We start from the raw sequence: 21,234 nt of genomic DNA on the forward strand, positions 1-21,234 counted from the left end.
ACCCTGTCCTTTTAAATTTGAATTTTTGATGTTCAGTGTGCTTGTCACTTGTTCGTGAACCCCCCCCTTTCCGCCAGCTCCTCCTGCGCCTAACCTTCAACAGATGATTAGTTGAAATTGAACCCTGTGTTATTAAACATGTCTCCCTCCTATTCTACATGCGGCATGTCAGCAGCGTTGCATGTAAGTGCCCTGTTCAATCTGTACCATCCCCATAAAGAGAGCTCAGATAAAGATTTTATCCCCCATTAAAGAGAGTATGAAGCTGCTCTCGTCCCAGAGCCTAGTTAAGTCCTCAGACGTCTGGCTGGCCTGTAAAAGCCACCGCCTCCCAACCCCGCTGCCTAATGGCCCTGAAGGAAGATGAGTAAATGAAATGAAGAGAGTGAGAGAAACAAATGACAGCAGGCGCGACCACTCCGGACCTGATCGCATCACCACAGAAACCCAGCGGCAGTGCCACGCCCCAGGCCAGACCTGATTGATTGAGCAGGAGCAATCGATCAGGGCCACTTTGTCACTACAGTCACTGAAGTTTTTGGCCGTGGAGGGATGTTTCTGCAGCAGCATCACTGCTCCCGTCTTTACTCCACTGAAAGTCTCTTTTGATTTAGAATTGAGGCCGTTACTTGTTCTTGCAGGTAATTGGATTAAAAGCCAGAGGAGAGATATAGGCGAGAGAGGAGGAGATGCAAGCACAGCCAAATAGAAATAATGACATTGAGAGTGTGAGTCTTTTACTTTGCTGGAACAGTCTTTTAATGATTTATTCTGTCTCTTTTTTTTCTTTTTCTTTCTTTGCTTTTAGGAAGAGGAGGAAGAGGAGCAAAGGAGACAAGAGAGGAGGATTGAGCGGATAGAGCCAGTAGGGAGGGCAGATTCCTCGTTGGAGCATTCACCTGTGTTAAGTCTAGAGTGAGTGATTCCCAACAACTGCCCTACCTCACCTTTATGACACACAGCAGTGGTCCCCTATCTTTTCTATCCCCCTGCACCCCTATCAGATGAACTCAAGTGCCCTTCATCGTCACCACCTGTCAGGTTCAAAATGTGTTCATTTGAATTTATCATTGAAGGTAAACTATGTAGGATTCTAGATTTCTGTTTGTAATCATGCTCGCCAGTGAAAGTAAAAGTTAAGCCAACCCCAGATTCACCCTCATTTCACCCTCTGTGTCTCTTGGATGCCTGCTGCTAATGATCTGGCACCTGGTTGCAACCTTTTTATAAAGCCCCATCCTCATCTGAGTGTTGTGGGGGTTCACGCCCTTAAATGTCCTGAACACAGAAAATAAAAATAAAATAAGATAATATAGGCAGAGGGCAGAGTGCCTGCAGATAAATACACTGCCACATACTTCTAGTAGGTCATAAGTGATGATTAAGAAGATTGAGTCTATGTATTTTTTGGGGGGGGGACATCCTGCATAGCATACCTTTAACTGGATAACACTATTCAAAAATATTTTTTACACCTTTTTACAGTATTGTTACAGTATTTTTCCTACAATTAAACTGCCAGTGTTTAGGTTAGTTTGGTCAAGTTTGCAGCAGAAGCTAGATATTTAGCTATTTCAACCATTTAGCTGTGAGCTAACCATTACAACTGCACATTTATAACATTTAAGTAATCCTTTCTGTGGTTTATCTATTACGTTTAGTTATCTAAATGTATGAATTGTATTTTCACTATTATTTTAAGCTACTTTTTTAGCATTCATACAAAACCCCTAAAGTCCCAAAAGGTGATTTTTAAATTTTGTTTTGTGCTCACAAGTTAATTATCACATGGGAACAAGTTAGTTAGTCATTTTGTGCGCACAAGGTCTTGTGCAAAGTGAGAAGTGAAGTCAAAACAGTTAGCTAAAAGTCCTGAAAGAAGATATTTTTATCTTGTGCACACAAGATAGTAACTTGTTCCCAAAAGATAATTGTCTTGTGCGCACAGAATAAGGAATATCACCTTTTGGGACCTAAAGGGCTCCGTACATTTACACATTACTTTAGCTAACTGTGTAGACTTCTCTGCTCACTTGCTAACTACTTTAAACAAGTAACAGCTGACTCAATATAAGGACATGTTTATTTTCTACTAAAATTTTAATTTTATTTTTTTCAAATGAGTTGAGCTGCATCATAATATTTCCATGTATCCCCTGGTAACTGCAGAGGTTCCTCTAACCAAGGGTACAAGTACCTGTGGTTAGGGATGACAGCCATACAGCCTCATCTTTAGGTTGGTTCACCCAAATTACAGTAAAATAAATGTTTTCACCCCTTTTGGTATCTACCCATCTTAATAGTTTGTCATTTATTTGTCTGGGTAAGAGATATTCTTATCTGATATTTGTGCCACCACAATAGAATTTGGTTTGCGGTGCTTACAGTATTGAACTGTTGCATTTAGATATATACCACTGCCAAGTGTTAATGTTTTCATGGGAACTACTGTATTTTCTACATTAAAGTAGTTCCCATGAAAACTCATTATGTGAGGTTTTAGCTATGCTAGCAGTGTGGCTTTAGGGGTAGCATTGTCAGTCTATTGGTCAGTCCACCACAAATCTAATTCCATATTATGTAGTGTGGCTGCATGTCTGGATAATACCAGAGGTAAGATAGAAAATATGTTTTTTGTAATATGGGTGATCTGACCTTTTAATTTACTCTAGTGATACCAGAGAGGTTAAAACTTGCCAAAACAACATCATTAAACAGGACCACATCACTACATGACAATAACAACACAAAGCGTATGTGAGGACCATGCCTTCCTCCATCAACATCATCACACACATCTGCATCATTTGTCTTCACGTCTTTATCTATACAAATTAACCTTCTCCTCCCACCCCCTTCCCCACACGTTTTTCAATTAATCTGTTCTCTTTTAGCACGACAATCTGATCTTAATCACTTAATTGGAGTCTCCATTTGGGTCCCTAATCGACCCCGAGGTCCACCAGCCTGACTTTGTAATGGATGACTTTGTATACACAATGCAGCCTCTCCCAACAAGGCCGCACCAGCCCCCATCCCATACATCCCATCAATGGCTTGTCATGTTCGACTGTGTCGTCTTTTATATCCGGCTTTTCTACATTTGCTTGTCATTCCTGTTGCTTTTTATTCATGCGTGTCTCCCCCCCCTTGCCTCCCCCCTTCTTCTTGTCCCCTCTGCCTCATCCATCATCGTCCTGCAGAGGCCTGCTCAAGCCAGTTGAGGTGTCCAATGGAGGAGGGCCCCTGGGGATCCACGTAGTGCCTCTCAGTTCGCAGGATGTCAGGTAAGGGAAAGCAAAAACCTGAGAATCAATGCAGCTTAGTGCACAACAATAGCCAGTAAGTTTCACAATCCTATATGTCTGCTGCATCCTTTGGGTCGAAGCCCCGTGGATGTTGCTTTCTTTTTACTTTAACTCATCATTTCCCTCTGCTCTCTGTTCTTTCTTATTCACCTCTCTTTACATGCTGCTCCAGGCTTTCTATTTCACTGACTCTGACTCTTCCGGCCATCTTTTTTATTTTTGTGAGTCTCACTGCTGAAACACCACACCCACACCCAGCAACGCTTGTATCCGAAAGCTCCAAAGCCCCCAGTGGGAAGGAGAGCAGATGAAAGCAGCTTTGCTCTTGGCTGCACTTTCTTTCCCGTGTTGTGTTATGCTTTTCTTTCATCCTAACCTTTGTCCTCAGTCACAATGCTTTCTTTTGCCTGTTTTTAACCAATGATGAGTGACGCTGACAGGGTGCAAGAGGAGGAATCCATCCCGGTTTACAGTTATTCCAGAAAAAATAAAGGACACAGGAAGTAGCCAGATGTAATCAAACTAAAAGCTTGTGTATAACACAGATCCCCGCTGCACGCCAAGGGACTGGCACACCACCAAGGTGAATGTGACTACTCAGCGCTGGGAGAGGGGAGGCAGGGGAGTGAGGTGAAAAGACAAAGTGAAGAGATGGAATGGGATGACATTTGAGGGAGAGAGGATGGCTGTCATTGAAGATTGCTGCGTGTCATTTCTTTGGGACACTAATCCCATTGCTGTTTATAAGCAAGTGTCAGGAAACTATATTTAGCTTTGACCTCGTGCCATCGACACCCTCAGAAGCTGTGACGCTTTGAGTTATCCTGAGTCACAAGAGGAAAGTAATGAATCACGATGAGTCGCACTAAGCAATACTGCTTAAATAAAGTTGAAATCCAGTCTGTCATCCTTAAGCTCCTCTGTGTTGCAACAAAATCAAACAGCATCTTCAAAGATATAGCAGTGATGCTGCACGACCAGTACTTCTCTTTTCCATCAGCTAAGGTCGGCACTAATAGCTATCAGAGCCTTCAATTAACTTCAGACATGATAAGACTTAGCGTCTGGTCAGTGGGATGATGCTAATGGCCCGGCCCAGCTCCTTCCTGTGTGCTGTGAGCTCGGACAGGAGGCATTAGGCTCAGCGGGCTGTCATTAGTGTCTAGACCAGGGCCACGGGGGTCAGACAGCCGGCAAAACCAGACAGCAAACAAGGAGCTGCAGGCACTCCAGCGTCGGCTGCTCGCATTCTGCTCCGCCGTACTGACATCAAGTTAGATCCAAGCGGGAGGGGGAGACAGCTGCAGGAGAGAGCTTAGAGACTCTGTCACCCCAGCAGATAGTATCTCTCTCTTCCTCTCTCTGTCTCTCTCACACACACACAACTGCACTTTTACTATGTGAGCTTACACCCATGCAGTTTGTGAACAGTATGGACTTAGCATGAGCAACATGTTCACACACAGACTCTTGCTGTCTCTTTCTGTCTCTTACACACATGCAAACAGCTTGTGAGCCGCAGTGCTGGTCCACCTTGAACACTGTGCACACATGAAATATACTCTACATCTGCACACACACATACACACACACACTCACACTCACACCCTGCACAGATGCATTCTTTGCTTAATGAACTTCTCATACCATGACCAGTTTCAATTGTAAACAAACTGCGGACATAATTGCCGTGCATAAATGGATCCTGATTGGATTATTATTTGATTAAAGGCAGTAGATGAGAGCAGGTGGCCTCCTTCAAATCATTTCTCAGCACTGCTGCACAGCCACAAGATGGAGTAAAGCTGTACAGTGTAATACAATACACTGATGTAGTGTTTTAGGAACAGTGGGACGTAGCAGGCTGTATATTTGTCTCCAAACTCTGCAGAGAATCTTCCAACTACAAACTCCTTGTGCTTATATCTGACACCTAATTAATTCACTGTCTTACAGCGTGTGAGAATACCATTTAGAATTTGCGTTAGCTCTCCTGCTTCCCCCAACTAACTGATAAGTATCCGCAAAAAAAAAAAGCCATCAGTGAGATGGGGAGGAATTGAAAGGGTGGCAGTGCATTACAGTCATCACAATGATAGTGCTTTCACAAAATCATCATCTTCCTCAAATCTCTAAAAGATGCCGCTTTATCCCCAATCCTCCCTGCTGCTGCTGCTTTGAATACTGATCAGGGATCAACCAAAACTCCTTTATCTACTGTCTGTGGCCTGCTCCCAGATCAGAAGTCATTAGAGTGTGTCCATGCTGTAATCTCCATTCGCAATACTTTGTTTTCAAGCTGCCAACACTTATGGAGATAAAGCACAATCATGTCCGCTTCCACACGGCCCGCAATTACTCTCTGTTCAACACACTTAAGCTGACCTGGCAACGCCGGCTCAGACACCGAGAAAGAGGGAAGGGCCTTTTGTGATCTTTAATTTCAACTTAATGCTGAGCCATTTACCCCCATTGAGGAGCTGAGATGAGTCGGCGGTGAGAGCATGGATGTCCACATTATGCAGCCAATTAGAGCAATGTTCTGAGAGTAGCCCTGTTTGGCTGAAATGCTAAAGAGCTGTGCAAATCTGCCCTTGATGTCCATGGTAAACAGGGTCACAATTTAAAAGTGCTGTTGTTTATGTGTCCAGTGAAGCGACAGGAAGTGACTGAGAATGAAGAAAAGCACTTGCCACTGATCAGCTGTGCAATTTACTTTATCTTGTCGATCTCAGTTTGGTTTCTGAATACTTTTGGCTCTGATACATTTCATCATTATTTTAATTTCCCAAAAGTAAGCCTGCAAACTTTTTGTCAGTTTATGCAAGGACACCAAACGTTTGCACTCAGTCACTCTACCTGCTACCTCAGGCATCTGGCGCCTTAGAGACGGATGGAGTTTGTAGTTCTGCTGTGCGAGCGCGCATCAGATCTCTTTGCATGTGGTTATCCTCAGGGCCTAACTAAAGCCCCAAGGAGCTCACTGATGTATTTATTTAGAGGGGGGAGTGCGGGGGGGGGGTATTTGAAGGTAAAGGTTGCCTTTTTTTTGGAAGGGATTGCTGAGATGGCACTGCCGTGGAACTCCTTGGGTATTTATTACAGCACTGCCGGCTCTCGTCTTAAGCTGCAGCGAAGGCAACTGCAGCGTTTCCTCTGAAGCCATAAGATGATCTTTTAGCTGTTGGTCTGGATTACCTCAGACAACCCGCCCTGTCATTCTCTCAAACCTGCCCACAGAAAGGCAGACAGAGCGGAGGACAGAGGACACAGGCTTAAAATTAAGTTAGTAATGCAGTGCTTCTGCAGGCCGCAGGAAAATGCCGGTCTTTATCCAAGCTTAAAGTTTGGAAAGTTGACTTTTGTTGGCAGCAGCGTGCAGACGTAGAGTACATTACAACTGGGGTAAAGTTACTTTTAAAACAAAATGTGGTGTGGAGGAAAAAAACTAAATTTATTTAATGAAAATGCTATTTTGCCTTTGCCTTCACATCTGTCTCCTCCTCCATACCTTCTTCTCTAGTCTCCTATGGGCTGTCATGACCTTTTTAAATGTAAAGATGAGGGAGACAAGGCTTGCAACTTGCAGCCTGCTGTTCAGTGTATTGATACATGACTGTGTGTGGTGTAATTGCTCCAGTATGTGTCTAAATTATGTTTCATCTGTAACATGTTTTGTGATCATTTCCAGGACTCATGGCCTGCTGGTGAAGCGCCTGGAGCGTGGGGGAAAAGCTGAGCAGGAGCGTCTCTTCCAGGAGAACGACTGCATTGTCAAAATTAATCAGGGAGACATTCGCCACCTGCGCTTTGAACAGTAAGCTCTATAGTCGGCCTTCTATTGATGGCTATAACATCTATCTTTTTCCGTACATCATGATCTTTAAAGTTCCTACTCACAGTAACTTTTCAGATCATGTCAGCATGTGCTGCTCTTGTCAGGTGCGCTGAATGCCATGCTGATTTTAATTTCTTTCACTGCTTCCAAAGCTGGGACACATACAGTGTTATCCTGAAGCGCTGTCCGCACAGTGATGCAGCTCATACTGAGAGCACTGTGCTGGACATTAAGTGCCGTGACAGTAAATAGTGTTGCTGTTGATAAGTGGGGCCCAAACTTCAGGGAGACCCACACAGCCGCACAATAAAACAGAAATATTACCGACTTTGTTGGCCTTCCTCTAATAGGTCTCAGTGACCTGCAGTCTTTCACCACCCTGTCGCCCTCTGATCCAAAACCGCCTACACTCTTCTCTCGATTCATTTCTATCGATTCATCGCACCCCTTCATTTCCTAAAGTGGAATGAAGATGTAAACCTGGGACTTCCTCTGCCCATTTACCCAAAGCCACCCATCTCCCCTCACACACACACACACACACACACACACACACAGAAGCCTCACACATACTTGCACGTGCGCTGACACACACACACACGGCTATAACGTCTTATCTACACTTGTGTGCCTGTGTGTGTGTCAGGCTGAGAAATAGATTGCTTCTCCTCCAGGCAGGATTCTGGAGGCAGTGTACGGAGGTCTGCTCGGCTCTCTCTCTTATCGTCCACTCCTCCACAGGAAGAAATAGCCTGGATTCCTGCTAACGAAGGTCCAGCCTACAGTCATACTGGGCTGGACATAGTCATCTAAAACCACTGGGCTCAGAGCCACCCTGCTGGATGATTGACAGAAACCAAGTTTGGATTCCCTCTGTGTGTTCAGAAGTGGAGTCAGAGGCTACTCTATTTTTTCTTGAACAACTCTATCGCTGTCAGAATGTATTTTCTTTAAGCAAGGCATGCCCAAAATGTTATTATCAACTTTGGCAGAGATGAGAAAAGCTCTCCATCAGCTTCGAAAACTCCAGACTATCACGGTTACCTCACCACATTATCTTAATGTGTTCATCCGACTGTGTACAAAGTCACTAAGGTTTTAGGAATCTTTTTTTTCCCCCTTTTCAAAACGATGCTATTGTCATTAGTAAACATCCCGGTTTCCTTCCAAGCCTTTTCTACTGTGAAAGAGGCTTACAAACCAAATCCACTAGGGAGTGATGTTTTGTAGCGTTCCACACTTACACCCCCCCACCCCCGCCTCTGCCAAACACACGCTCCTCACTGGCATCCAAATGCATATGATGTTTGTGATTCTGCATGAAAATGAGGTGAAGGAGCTAAACTTTCCTCCCTGTCTGCCCTCCCCCCCCTCGCTCTCTCATCACTTCCTTTCCCGCCCTTGATTGTGCGCCGCACAGAGCGACAATTTAAAGTGATAGTCTAATCTCCTTGGATTGTTTTGCATGGGTAAATATTTTGAGGCGCTTAATCTAACTGAATGTAATGATGCATTGATGGGGTAATTTATTATTCAATCAGGCTCGCGTGGAGGCTGATTACTGGAGTGATGGCACTGTATATGTGCAGGTGGGAACGTTTGCGCACACACACACACACACACTTATCACTCAGTCATCATTCCTCAGTGTGCACATGTGAGTGATTTTTGGAAATTACCATAAGAATAAAGATGGGAGGGACCAAATCCTGCAGAAGTGGCTCGGTACGGCGTGCGCGCCTCGCCTCTGTGACACCGCTCGAATGAAGTGCTGTCTGTTGTGGCAGAAGCAGCTTAGTGGCTGTCATTTGGACAGAATCAGCATGGTATTACTGGCGCGGTAATGAGGGTCTGGAAACAGGAGGTGGGATTGTTGGAATCCAGAAATCCACTGTGTCTCGGGCCCCTTATGCTGCAGCATGGCTCCTCCTGGCCAGCCTATCTATATGCTAAGTGCCACCAGCAAACCAGACTAAACAATTCTTGCGTCTGGGAATCATGTTGAGCTCTTGTCTCGGCTTATGTGGCCCCAAAAGGAGCATGAGTGTGTGTTATGGCTTTTTTTTCTTGCTTTGTGTGTAAGGAGTGAAGCGTGCGTGTGCTTACTTTGGAACCTCATTGTCTGGAAAGCTTCCTTGATGCATGATTCATCATCTCTGTTCTGATTGTCGAGTCAACTCGTGTCCACACACAGACACACAGGCCACCATACTGTAGACTTAAATACTCCTCATACAGTATGTTTCACCGGCACACTACGTAATGTTTCATCACTGACCCACCATCCTTATCTCATGCCTGTCTTGATGCTGGTAATTATAGATAATGTAATTTCTGTCCTCTGCTGCTACACGGTGAGTAGCCCTGCGATTAGCCATGCTAACCTCAGCTCTCCCTATCACCTCTCAACATACAGCACCACACATCCTTCCTTATCCTCCTCTATCTGTAAAGCTATGATAGTGCATTATTCTACTTGTATCTCTTATCATGTTAAAGCTAATTCATTTCTGTCTGCGTGACCTCCACGTTCTCTCTCTTACTCTCTCTGTATCACCTCCAGAGCCCAGACCATCTTTAAGCAGGCGATGCGCGGCCCAGTCATCCTCTTCCACGTGGTCCCCGCGGCCATGAAGAGACAGTACGAGCTGCTGATGGTCCAGAACGAGCTCAGCCCACCCCAGTCTAACAGAGTCCGCTTCAGCCAGGATTCTCAGCAGTCGGGGGACAGGTCCAGTCTTGTTGGGGGGCTCACGTCCAGATCTGGACTACCACCAGGCCTCAACCACAAGTAGGGTTTACAGTTACCTTGTGTTACCCTATCCAGCAAGCATGTTAATGTTGAGATGTCAAAACAACCTGCACAGAATTTGAAAGCCAGATAAAAGTGCGACACACAGCACCATGAAATGAAAGTTGCTCCTCTCTTCAACCAGTTGCTTGGAAAAATGACAAAAGTTCATGTTTGTTTATAATGAAGCTGAGCAGTGATTCTGTTTTAATTACACTAGTCAATGACTTCTCCTTAATAAGTTCACTGTGTTTAAAAGCTACACAATAAAAGTAAGTAAAGCAGTTTCATAATAATTTCTACCTGAGACCTTCAAGTTCACATCACTGATCATCTTGTTAAAAGCCCATTTCATCTGCTGGTGCTTACTATTAATTTCTGTAATGTCTTTGGCCTGATTCCAGAGAGCTGAACATGTGGGTGTTCATCAAGTAGGTCCTTGTCTACAGGTTTATAGTCTTAATTACACTTTTATAAATGCATAAATCCTCTATCTGTCATCTGGATGCAACATTGAGCCAATCTGTCACAGAGACAATCGTTTACTGCTGAGACATCATTGTTGTGCGGGATACTTTACATCATAGCAACGTCACAGATAATGGTCATATACAAACAGCTCTTATTATTAGCTCAAAGTTAAGAGAAAAAAATACATTTTATTCCCTAAATAACAACCCTGACCCCACAAGCATTTTGTCAGCCAATAAATGATTGACTGAACGAGTGCATTTTCACCAGCAGATCAATCTGTGGAGCAGGCAGGGTCAGGTCTAGATGTCTGTTGTCGTGAGAGGTTACTATCATTATTTTCAAAAGTTGTCCTGACACTTGGGTGCTTTATGTTTTACCAAAATACCATGATAAAGAAGTTTGTTCTTGTTTGGGTTGTTGTTGGAATGTTGTTGACACACATCATTTCTTGTTGACCTACAAGTTGTAAATAAAAGGATACAGAAAATACCAAAACATTGCTCACTTGAAATGTCAAAGGAAATAAAGTTCTGCTTCCTTCCCACCACATTAAGTTATTTCTGCAGGTAAAAAACAAATCAAACCTTATATTTTCTTGCTCTGCAGCCACCAGGGACCTGTGGCAGGAAGCACCCCAGAGACAAGCCGACGGTACACCACGTTACCCCACACATTGGTCTCCAGGACCTCGTCGGCCCCCTCCCCCTCCCTGCAGCGCAGGATAAGCACAACCCCATCAAACAGCTCCTACCTGAAGAAGAACGGGCGTCGATTCAGCATCCAGCTGAAGAAAGGTAAGAACCAGCAGACACATGAACGCTTGGATGAGAAGGTAAACATCTAACCACGCTAACCATTTGGCGTTTTCCTGACGCATTTGTGTGGTGTTTTGGCGCCAAGTGCAGAGCACACATGGGAGGAGAGGCGCAAACAGGAAGGAGGCCGAGGAGTTGTTGATATTTTGGTGCATTGAGTCAAAATAGATGTCTCAGACCCAACGTCTGTTTCTAGTGCAGCGTCACTCCTCTGCCGCTTTGGTGGTTTTATCAACAAGAGCAAACCAAATATGTGGAGCAAATGCGCACCATGTGTCTGTGTGTGCAGCATCCAGACAACAATACGACTTCCTGGAGAAGCCAATTAGCTGAGCGAGTGGCATCATGCGTCACTGTGATTGGCACAGCTGTTTCAGAGCCATGAGACCAGTGATGTGACTGGCTGAGAATGTTTTTATTATTCAACTTAAACCAGCCGTTGTCTCCCTTAAAATGGGGCCCGGACAGACTGAGAGTGGTTTGAGTTTGTTTTACAGCCATGAGAAAATATGAACGTCTTCTGCCACCATTTCTGTCGCTGCGTTCATTGACAAATTACCTCCACTATCATCAGAGCGTCGTAGAGGCGTTCTGTGTAACAGTTTATATTGCAAAGTGTGCAGGTTCTATTTAGCATGCTGGTAGACTCTGTGAAAGCCAGAACCAGCAGCGTTCTGCATTCTACTGCACTTAGAGGTCTTTTTAACACACAAACATACAGTTATAATATTTTGACCATCACACCATAAAATCATTCATCCGTCAAAGGGAGAGCAGATGCAAATAACACCTGTCTCTCTTTCTACTCCTGCCTAGTTCACCTGTGTTCCACTCTGTCACCTGTCTTTACTCCTCATTGAGACAAAGGACATGTCGTGAATCAGTTTAACAAAAAGTGAGCTTTAACGCAGCTGATTAAAAACATCCAGAGGAAGCAGGTAACTTGAAGTCCAAATGAACGCAGAACCAAAACTAAACTGAAAACCCACCAGGAAAATATGATGAACTCAGGTAAAAAATCAAAACACTAGATCGCAGACAGGAAACAGAGCAGGGAACGACACCAAGAGCACAGGGGGGAGCACTGGAGTGAACGCAGGGATGAACAAAGGTCAAACTGACCAGGAACAAAGGGAAACACACAGGTATATATACAAGGACGAGACACAGCTGGAGTAGGAGGACACAGGCAAAAGGAGGGCAATGGTGATTGGCTAACAACAAGGGTGTGGAGGGGAACACTGAGGTTTCATCCCAATATCCCTCCTCGACTCCTCTGTCCTCTATCCTCGATCACTTGACCCGGAATTCATTTGAGACTCGGCATCTTGTGAGACGTCTCAATTTGTTGGCTGCACTCGGAGGAGTCCAGGAGAAAGGAGGCTTTCAGAGAGGAGAAAAGTGAGGATACAAGAGTGCAGCCTTTGTAGAAGTCTTTTACCGACCGATATCACTTATTGATTGGACAGCTGATCGCACTGATATGATACATCCCAACATCACTGGAGTTTCATACCAGAGTGAAGACAGATAACAGATTAAACTCAAGTGTATCACTGCCACGGTTTATATTTTATTTGTTTTCTGATTCATCAAGTTAAAAAAAAAATGTTGAAAATTTTTATCTTGACAATCTGTTATTTCCCTCATCAGCTTTTATTATGGATACAATCAAAGTCAGAGAGTCTGTCCGTCAGTAGGAAACACCTTTACGTCACCAACCGTCGTTTCTATTCAGTCACACTGAGGCTGATCATTCCTGAGCGTCGGGTTGATGAGTTAAAGAATTCTAATTTTCCCTGAAACATTTGGCCTCATAAATCATTTCCAGTGCTCAAAGGCACCATGATCATATTCTGGGTTATTAAATAATAAACTCACAATCAGGATATCAATAAATACAGATGCTAGTAATTAATAAATCATATAAACACACTGTGTGACTGAGCAGGACACAGGACAGATTATAAATACAGAACGCAGGTTGTTCATGTGCAGATGATTGTTAGACAGAGACAGAGAGAAAACACTGCTGCTCTGCTACTGAGAACTGAATCTGTATCTTTAGCATTATATATATATATATATATATATATATATATATTTAAAACATTCTGTGTGTGCAGAAACGACTCCATTGTACTCCACTCCAGCTGTAATCAGCAGCCTCCATCATCACAAATAAATGTCGCTTCACGAGACGCTTTAGAGCAAAGACGTCTCATTTCTCTGAGGACATAATTTCACCTTTCTTCTCTCGTGTCTCATCCTCGCTTCTCTTCCCTGTGTGTCACAAGGGTGGAGCTAAGACATGAGGAAGAGACACAAGTGAGGGAAACATGGATGCGAGATCAGGTATTGGCCGAACACTAGGGTAGAGCAAACAAGACTAATACAGAACAGGTGTGAAGGAAAGACTCTTGGAACATGGAGGGACTAACGAGACAGGTGTGACAGAAAACAGGCGGGAAAACACATGAAGACAGGAAGTAAAACCAGACACGACACATGAGGAGAGAATCTACAAAATAAAACAGGAAACAGAATAAACATGAAACAAGGAACACAAACAGGAACCTTCAAAACAAAGTCCATAGGATTACAGAATATAAGCAAAAGGCCAGTACACAAAGGCGGTCTCATCACATGTGTGCCTCGATTTTCTCCAGAGTAAGTAGGTTGAGGGAGACGACCTTAAATCTCTCAGGAAATATTCAAGAATCTCCGCCTGCCTTTGGCATTGTTGGAGTGAGCAGGCCAAAGCAAACATAGATCAACCGCTTCTTGAAAACAGAGGTTGCGGTTTGATGCACTCAGGCAACATCACCATGCTCTTGTGGTTGAAATATTAACATTCAGCAATCAGTCTGCTTCAGCTGACGTTGGTTTGTTTGTGGACTTGGACAGGTCTTTGATACTGGAGCAGCTGTATATCTTAGCCAACCATTGTGGTGGCTTTACTGCCAGACTCCATCTCACTTTCATCGCTTCACTATCTTCATGTGAACTGACGAGCAGTTGCTTGTAAAATGAGCCAACGCTGATGTGACTCGCCTTCTCGTTGTCTCTCCTCTCTTTGCTCCTTTTTTTCTGTTTTAGGGAGCAGATGTTAAGTCAAAAGCTGGCACCGAGGCCGCAGCAGCGAGCTTCAGGGAATAGTACGGCGAGCGAGGGCAGCAGCGCAGGCTAAATGCAATGTGCTCAGGGGGAATGTAGTCACAAGCTGCTCTAATATGTTTGGCGAAGGTCCCCGAGCGCTGCCAGCAGAGTCTCAGAGTTCTTATACTGTGTGGGGCTGCAGTGCGAGTTATATTTATTTGTTTATAATGTGATAAAGTTCCTCTCCTTTTTTCTATACACAAGCCTCTCATTTTCGTGAAACCACACTGGGGCGATGCTGGTGGAGCTCCAGCAGCTCCAGAGACTGATGCCAGTAGTGTAGTTTATTTTCACTAGCCTCTTCATGGTCTAATTCAACAGCAGTCATAACTCTCAAAAGTATGCTCTGGCCCAAGTGACAGAAATGGTTTTTGAGATTATTGCTCATGATTTAAATGGGGCTTACCGGAATGGATGCGCCTCGCTTGTAAACTTCAAGCCATTCATGTTCTCTAAATGGAGCTGAATTATTGTCCAAATGTTGTTGAGCTGGAAATTTAACTGAGCACTAAAACCCGACAGAGTCGAGGCAAGTGTGCCCCCGAAATCCACTTTGACAGTTCCATTTGATTACCATCAGACTTTATCACTACTAATGTACTTTTAGAAAGGCTTCAGCAGTTTTGTTGTTGTCTCCTTGTAATTGTTGTGATTCGGACTAAGTGGGCCTGAGTTCCGAGTGGCGGGAGCAGATCTCGCTTGGCAAATTAACAAGAGTGCCTTAATCAAATACTGCAGTCGAAAAGGACATACGCAACCCATTAAGTCATTTTAATGTGCCTCAGCCTCTCCTCATGTTTGCTGTTTAATTGGCTTATTGGAGCCAGGATTCCAACTAATCCAGAAAGGATACAATTACTTTTATCCTGGTCTTCTATTACCCAAAATAAAGACGTCAGTGGTTAATTACTGCAGGCCTATTAGAGATGCATTCTCCTAATTGCCTGATTGGAGACCGTTAATGACGAGATCTTACAATGGGCAGGAGTTTGATTCTGCTCATTAGGCTGTGTGCAGGCCAGGGGAGAGGGAAGGCACCAGCAAGGGAGGGGGGTCACAGTTGGAAGGGGAACAAAGACAGAGATGGAGAGGATTCGAAAGTAGCACCATGATGTGCGGCTTATCCGGATCTGAAACTTAAGGACGGAGGTACAGTAGTGCTGGTGATGGGGTAATGATCGGCAAAACTTTATTTAGGACTCTGCGTTAGAAATAAAATCTGTCTGTAAAGTTAATTTTGAGTATATCTGCTGCACTGAGTCGGGAACTGATTGCCATGGCAGCTATGTGACCTTGTATTAAAAGTTTGACACTCGCGGCGACGAACTCCGCAGATTTAACACTCAACATAAATGATAGCAGCTATTTCTGTCTGCTTAGTTATCATGCTGCATTGATGGGGAGATCACAGCACGTCATTATCCTCAACAGCTCAACTTTTTGACTTTACGAGCAACCTCTTCATCACCTTCCCGCAAGTTTGTTTGTGTGTGTGCAGAAGCCACAAGAAAAGTTGTCACGCACGCTGCTCACTCTTTGTGTTCCTTGTTCATCAGCACCATCACTGTCAGTGAGACGACAGAGAGTTTGTCAGACTGCTAGAGAGACGTACTGGGGAAAGTAGGTTATGATGAACCATCAGAGGTGCTGACAGCTCTGTGAAATGAGCAGCTACTTTGACATGAATACTAATCACTGTTGTTACCCTCAGAAAAGCCTCCACTGAAACCACATAACGCGTCTTTCCCACTTGACTGCTATAAACGCCAGCGGCTAGGTTATGCATGGTGGAATGTATCTTTCTGAACGCTGTTGTTAATGACTCATCTAATAGCATTATGTAGCAGGGTTATTGAATTTTAAAATATGCTGTCAAAGAATAACCCGACAAATACAATTTATTTGGTTTTGCTCGTTCCTCAGCTGACATTTGGAACCATTACTTGCTTTTATTTGACAAATTCAGGTCCGGTCAGCAGAAAAGGTCAGGCCTGAGATCCTCGTATTTATCCGTTATTGTATTTGCCTACTCTCTCCAGACTAGCAATTCATATTCATTTGATGAACCTTAAAGGTCAGTCTTAAAACCTAAAGCAAATATCTTTGCACAGCTGATAGCTCAAGTGTTTTCTCAGGTGTAGCTGTTGAATTTAGTCTTACCACTCATTGCACTTCAAAAAGTAATGCAGCTCTTGCTCAATGATACATCAGTAAGAAAATAACGAACACAAAATGAGCACAGCTTTCTGTGCTTTGCAGACTTCAGACTGTCTATATATCAAATAAGATTGCCTTGACTCAGACATGATTTAAACGTAGCTAAGCCTGTCATGATAATTATGTTATTGACTTACCATACGATAAAATGTTATACAATTTGTTTACACAGAATGTCATCAACATTTTAGCCAACATGATGCCAGAATAAATAACAGGGGTTTCCTGACCATTACAAGACTTGGGTACAATGATTCTCCCTTTTTTCCCCTACGCCCCACCGTCTTGTGCAAGTCCAAAGAAAAATTTAAGCTGCAGACAGCGATGAACGGGCCCTCACACCTTCACGCAACTTGGGGGTGCTGTCAGGACGCCGGCTGACGCGGCAGTTCATTTCTGTCAAAGTCAGACACTGCACGCAGGAGTGAGATGGCATATCCTTCATAACCTGGAATGGCCTACTTCACATTTTGTACCATTTCCTCTTTCCACTAGAGGGTGCTGGAGAACACACCAATGATATGTCATGTTTTTGTACATTCGATATACACCACAGCATTTAAATTTAAGGTAAATAAAAAAAAACAGAGTCTGATAAGACTTACTTCCTGTCACCACAAGGTGGTGCTATGGCTATCAGGAAATATGGTCATATAAATCTGTTCATACCGAGACTATTATGAATCATGTGAAGTTTGGTGGAGATCGGACCATTTACTGCAAAGTTCTACCAATTTCGTGTCTCCTTAAAATTTAACACTCCGTAGTGGTTGTGCCATTCAACATTGGGCGGCTGTTGTTATAACTTAAGATCACAACGTAGTCAGGCTCACATAAACTAAGTCTGAAGCCAATCTGATTAAATCTGTAGGACACGTTTGTTAAAACACAACACGTGGGAAACGCCAAAAACCCAAAAACCCCAACCCTGTTGGGTTTAGGCAATGCATCCAAGAGACTTTTTGTGCATCTGGGCATGATACAGGTATTCACCGTCACCGTCGTGCACTTTAAGGGGTGTGACCTAGCCATTTGCCCCGCCCATCAATGACAGCCATATCACATGTAAATTTACATACAAATTTACAGTTCATGCAAAAATGGGCGCATTTCCAAGTAGGTTAAAATCCCCAAAAAGGCGATTCACTTACTTAAACAACACTTCTAAGATGACACAGCGTAGCGTACCGGTCGCCTTCATCTCCACTTTTGGCATGGAAGAGTCTCAGTCATGACAAACCAAAATGGCTGACAAATGTCCTTTGTAGTTTACCCTTCAACAAATTCATCCTTCATTCTGTTAACCCACCAGCAAACCGCCAAGCTCCCAGGCCGTCCATCCCCGGGACCCAACTGCAGCACACCGACAATAACTTGGAAGTAACTATGGTGTTAAAATGGACTGCGCTTGTGTAGCGAGACCACTCAAAGCGCTTTTACACTACATGTCACATTCACCCATTCAGAGGCTGCCGTATATGGTGCCACCTGCTACTCAGTAACCATTTACACACTCTCTCACACCAATGTAACAGCCATCAGGAGCAAGTTGAGGTTTAGTATCTTCACCAAGGATACCTCGACATGCAGACTGGAGTAGCCCGGGATTGAACCGCGCCGATCTCCAATTTAGTGTTCGATCTGTTCTACCTCCGAGCCACAGCTGCCCCACATTATTATTGTGTTCCAGGGGCTTCGCTAAGATAATCTTTTAGTCGCAGGAGGCAGCTCTTTATTTTGTTGGGGGCTTTTATTGGCCAAATTTTGTATTAAGCCTCAAAAGTAATTTTGGGCTACTCCTATTAAAGTACTGCATCATGTACTTTCTTTTATGAAACCGGTGATTATTACCTTTCTAAATCGTAGAATATTTTTTTCATATTGCAATACGAATGTCTGAATATTCTTAAAAAATTAAAGTTCATCGCTCTTTGATAAAGTACTTTCATTATTATGCTATTATGTTACCATGATATCAGTGGCATCAGTGGTCTCAAAATGAAAATAATATCGGTTATTGTAATTATCTCTGGGACAATAACAAAATTAGTCATCATGACAGGCCTAAACGCAGCCTCCTGACCTGCCGTTGTACCAATAAGCCTGAAGGTTTTTTTTTTTTTTGGTTAAAACATGTGGCACATGGAACGTGGATGATTTACAGAACAGCATTTTTGCTATTTAGGTGTAGTACAGTACGTTTAACATGTTATTGAACGGTATTTTGATGCATTTTGCAATCCATAATCATTCACTTTTCTCTGCTTATTCTGGTCCCTAACCGGTCTTTAATCCAGCCAGAACTCCCGAGCGTGGCTTTAAAGTCCACATGCACTTATCATAAACACTCAATTTTGGTTCATAGCATTGACACTATATTTAGAGTTTGGGACATGTTTTCATTTTGACTTCCTACAAAATGTGAGTGCGACACACCCTGATGGCAAACCAATGAAAAACGTCAGGTTGGAAGTAAGTCTGTTTGTATTAGCTATAGGAGGCTCAGAACATGTTGGAAAACCATAATTTGATCCCTGCGTAGTGGTTTCTCATGTTACAGCGGCGTGTAATGAAAAGGATCTTTCAGAAATGGTTTCAAGAGTCTGGCCCATTTCTGAGAGACACAGTAAAAAGCAGTGTGATGGTTTGGCAAGACATTTAAACGTGCCTTTCTGACTTTTATTAGAAATAACTGTAATGATATTCACAATATTTCCAGTAAAATGCACATATAGTAACAGAAAAATCAAATCATGTTTCATCGTTTTTGTAGCCACAGTGTTGTGTAGTGCATGTTTGTTGTCTGTCAGTGACTTTTTGGAATGAAAGCATGAAAATGAATGTGTACCTGGAGAAACAAATCTCTTGTTGTTGACATTTATGAACCCATATTGAGGTGCTAGAACACTTTACCAAACATAAACACATGCACATTATTTACTTCTTCCTCTTCAGCTTCCACGAGGCTATAAATCAGTAATATCACTGTTATATTTCTGTTATAGCGCAGCGCGAGAGCATGCAGGCTGGCAATCTTTCAATTTTATTGCCCAGGTTCGTGCACCTCTGCTGGCAAAATGTGCCTAATCTAGTGTCCTTGAGCAAGACGCTGAAATCTCAAGGACTTATGTTGTGTAGGAAGCTTCATGAATCTCTTTATTGGGCAGCAGGAAAACTAATCAGCAAATGATCACTTTACATTTGTTTTCCATTAATTGTAGGTCCAGAGGGTCTTGGGTTCAGCATCACGTCCAGGGACGTCCCCATCGGTGGCAGCGCTCCCATTTACGTCAAAAACATCCTTCCTCGAGGAGCCGCCATCCAAGATGGCCGATTGAAAGCTGGAGACCGGCTGCTGGAGGTGGGGCAACCTCCAACCATTATACGGTGTTCACATGCAGAGATTGTATGTTATGTTAGAGACTAATTAGTCTTTCTCTGATATGGTTTTGTTCCAAATTTCAATCTTACAGAGCTTTTGTTAAAATGAGTCAAACAAGCTGCGTTCCCTATGGCTATAACAGTTCAGCTCCAGCTTTAAATTGCTGAGGAAAAGTGGTTAGATGGAACAATATTTTGATTATACTTCAATCAGACTGACATGAAAATCAGCCAGTGCTCACTTTAGGGGGAAATAACCCATGTTTAATTCCAGCTCCGACTGACTCAGTGGGTAATCTGCATAAAGGTTATGTGGAGGCCATTGATTCCTCCTCGTTAAAGTCGGAGAGCTCTTTGATTTTTGTTTTTCTGCTGAGCGTGTGTGTACTTTCCTCTTATGTATGTGCTTATCTGAGTATTTATCACACTGTGTGTGTGTGTGTGTGTGTGTGTGTGTGCAGGTTAGTGGAGTAGACCTGAGTGGTAAGAGCCAGGAGGAGGTGGTGGCCCTGCTCCGAGCCACGCCCATGGGAGGAGCTGTGAACTTGTTGGTGATTCGCCAAGAGGACTCCCTACTGCCCCGAGAAGTGGTCAGTATCCAGCCGACACCTCACCTCATACCCTACTGAGAAATAAGAACATCACTGCAGGAAATCCTACATTTTTAACAAGTGATGGCACCTTGTTATTCTCACTTTTAAACCCTTAAAAACAAATAATGGAAATAAGGAAAATTAGGAATTTCTCAGACCTGCAGTAGAAGAAAGGGAGACTTACTTTGCTGGTGATTGTTTTGGTGTATATTACAATTATTATTGTTTACAGGGAATTAACCAAACTCCCACAGTCAATTTGGTTCAGCGTATCCCAGCTGACTCGATGAGCTCACTCTAGGAATATGGTAAAGAGCACTAAATGTGTTACATTCAGTGCAGCTGGGAAATGGATTTATCATGGTGGCTGCACTGATGTGCCTTTAACTGCTCCTCAAACCCATCAGCCTCTCTGATTGTCTATCTTTCCAGAGGCTCTCTGCACTGCAGTTTTTACATTACTGTCTCTGTTGCATAATTCTGTCAGTGCTGTATTCCTTAAAAGTGGTTAGTAGCTGCTTCCCTCTGAAGGATTTATACCTATAAGACGCTATTTTAAAGCTGCAACGGCAGCTTCGAAGTCTATATGTGCCTCAATATTCACACAGCCACCCTCTTTTACCCCAATAGAATGAGAGCACACACACACTTTTTGTGC

At 43.4% G+C, this 21,234-nt stretch overlaps 1 protein-coding gene across 7 annotated transcripts in view; it reads left to right on the forward strand.

Annotated features, from left to right (window-relative positions):
• The window catches only part of LOC125881571 (partitioning defective 3 homolog), a 420,073-nt gene that overhangs the window by 194,324 nt on the left and 204,515 nt on the right, over window positions 1–21,234 (forward strand). For all 7 annotated transcript variants that reach the window (XM_049564735.1, XM_049564734.1, XM_049564733.1 and 4 more), the window contains 7 exons: window positions 809–915; window positions 3,204–3,287; window positions 7,000–7,125; window positions 9,710–9,937; window positions 11,018–11,205; window positions 19,824–19,963; window positions 20,445–20,573. In XM_049564735.1, the coding sequence (XP_049420692.1) occupies window positions 809–915; window positions 3,204–3,287; window positions 7,000–7,125; window positions 9,710–9,937; window positions 11,018–11,205; window positions 19,824–19,963; window positions 20,445–20,573 (1,002 nt within the window). The remainder of the gene's footprint in view (window positions 1–808; window positions 916–3,203; window positions 3,288–6,999; window positions 7,126–9,709; window positions 9,938–11,017; window positions 11,206–19,823; window positions 19,964–20,444; window positions 20,574–21,234) is intronic.

This window comes from Epinephelus fuscoguttatus, linkage group LG21, assembly GCF_011397635.1.
Source record: "Epinephelus fuscoguttatus linkage group LG21, E.fuscoguttatus.final_Chr_v1".
Classification (NCBI taxonomy): Eukaryota; Metazoa; Chordata; class Actinopteri; order Perciformes; family Serranidae; genus Epinephelus; species Epinephelus fuscoguttatus.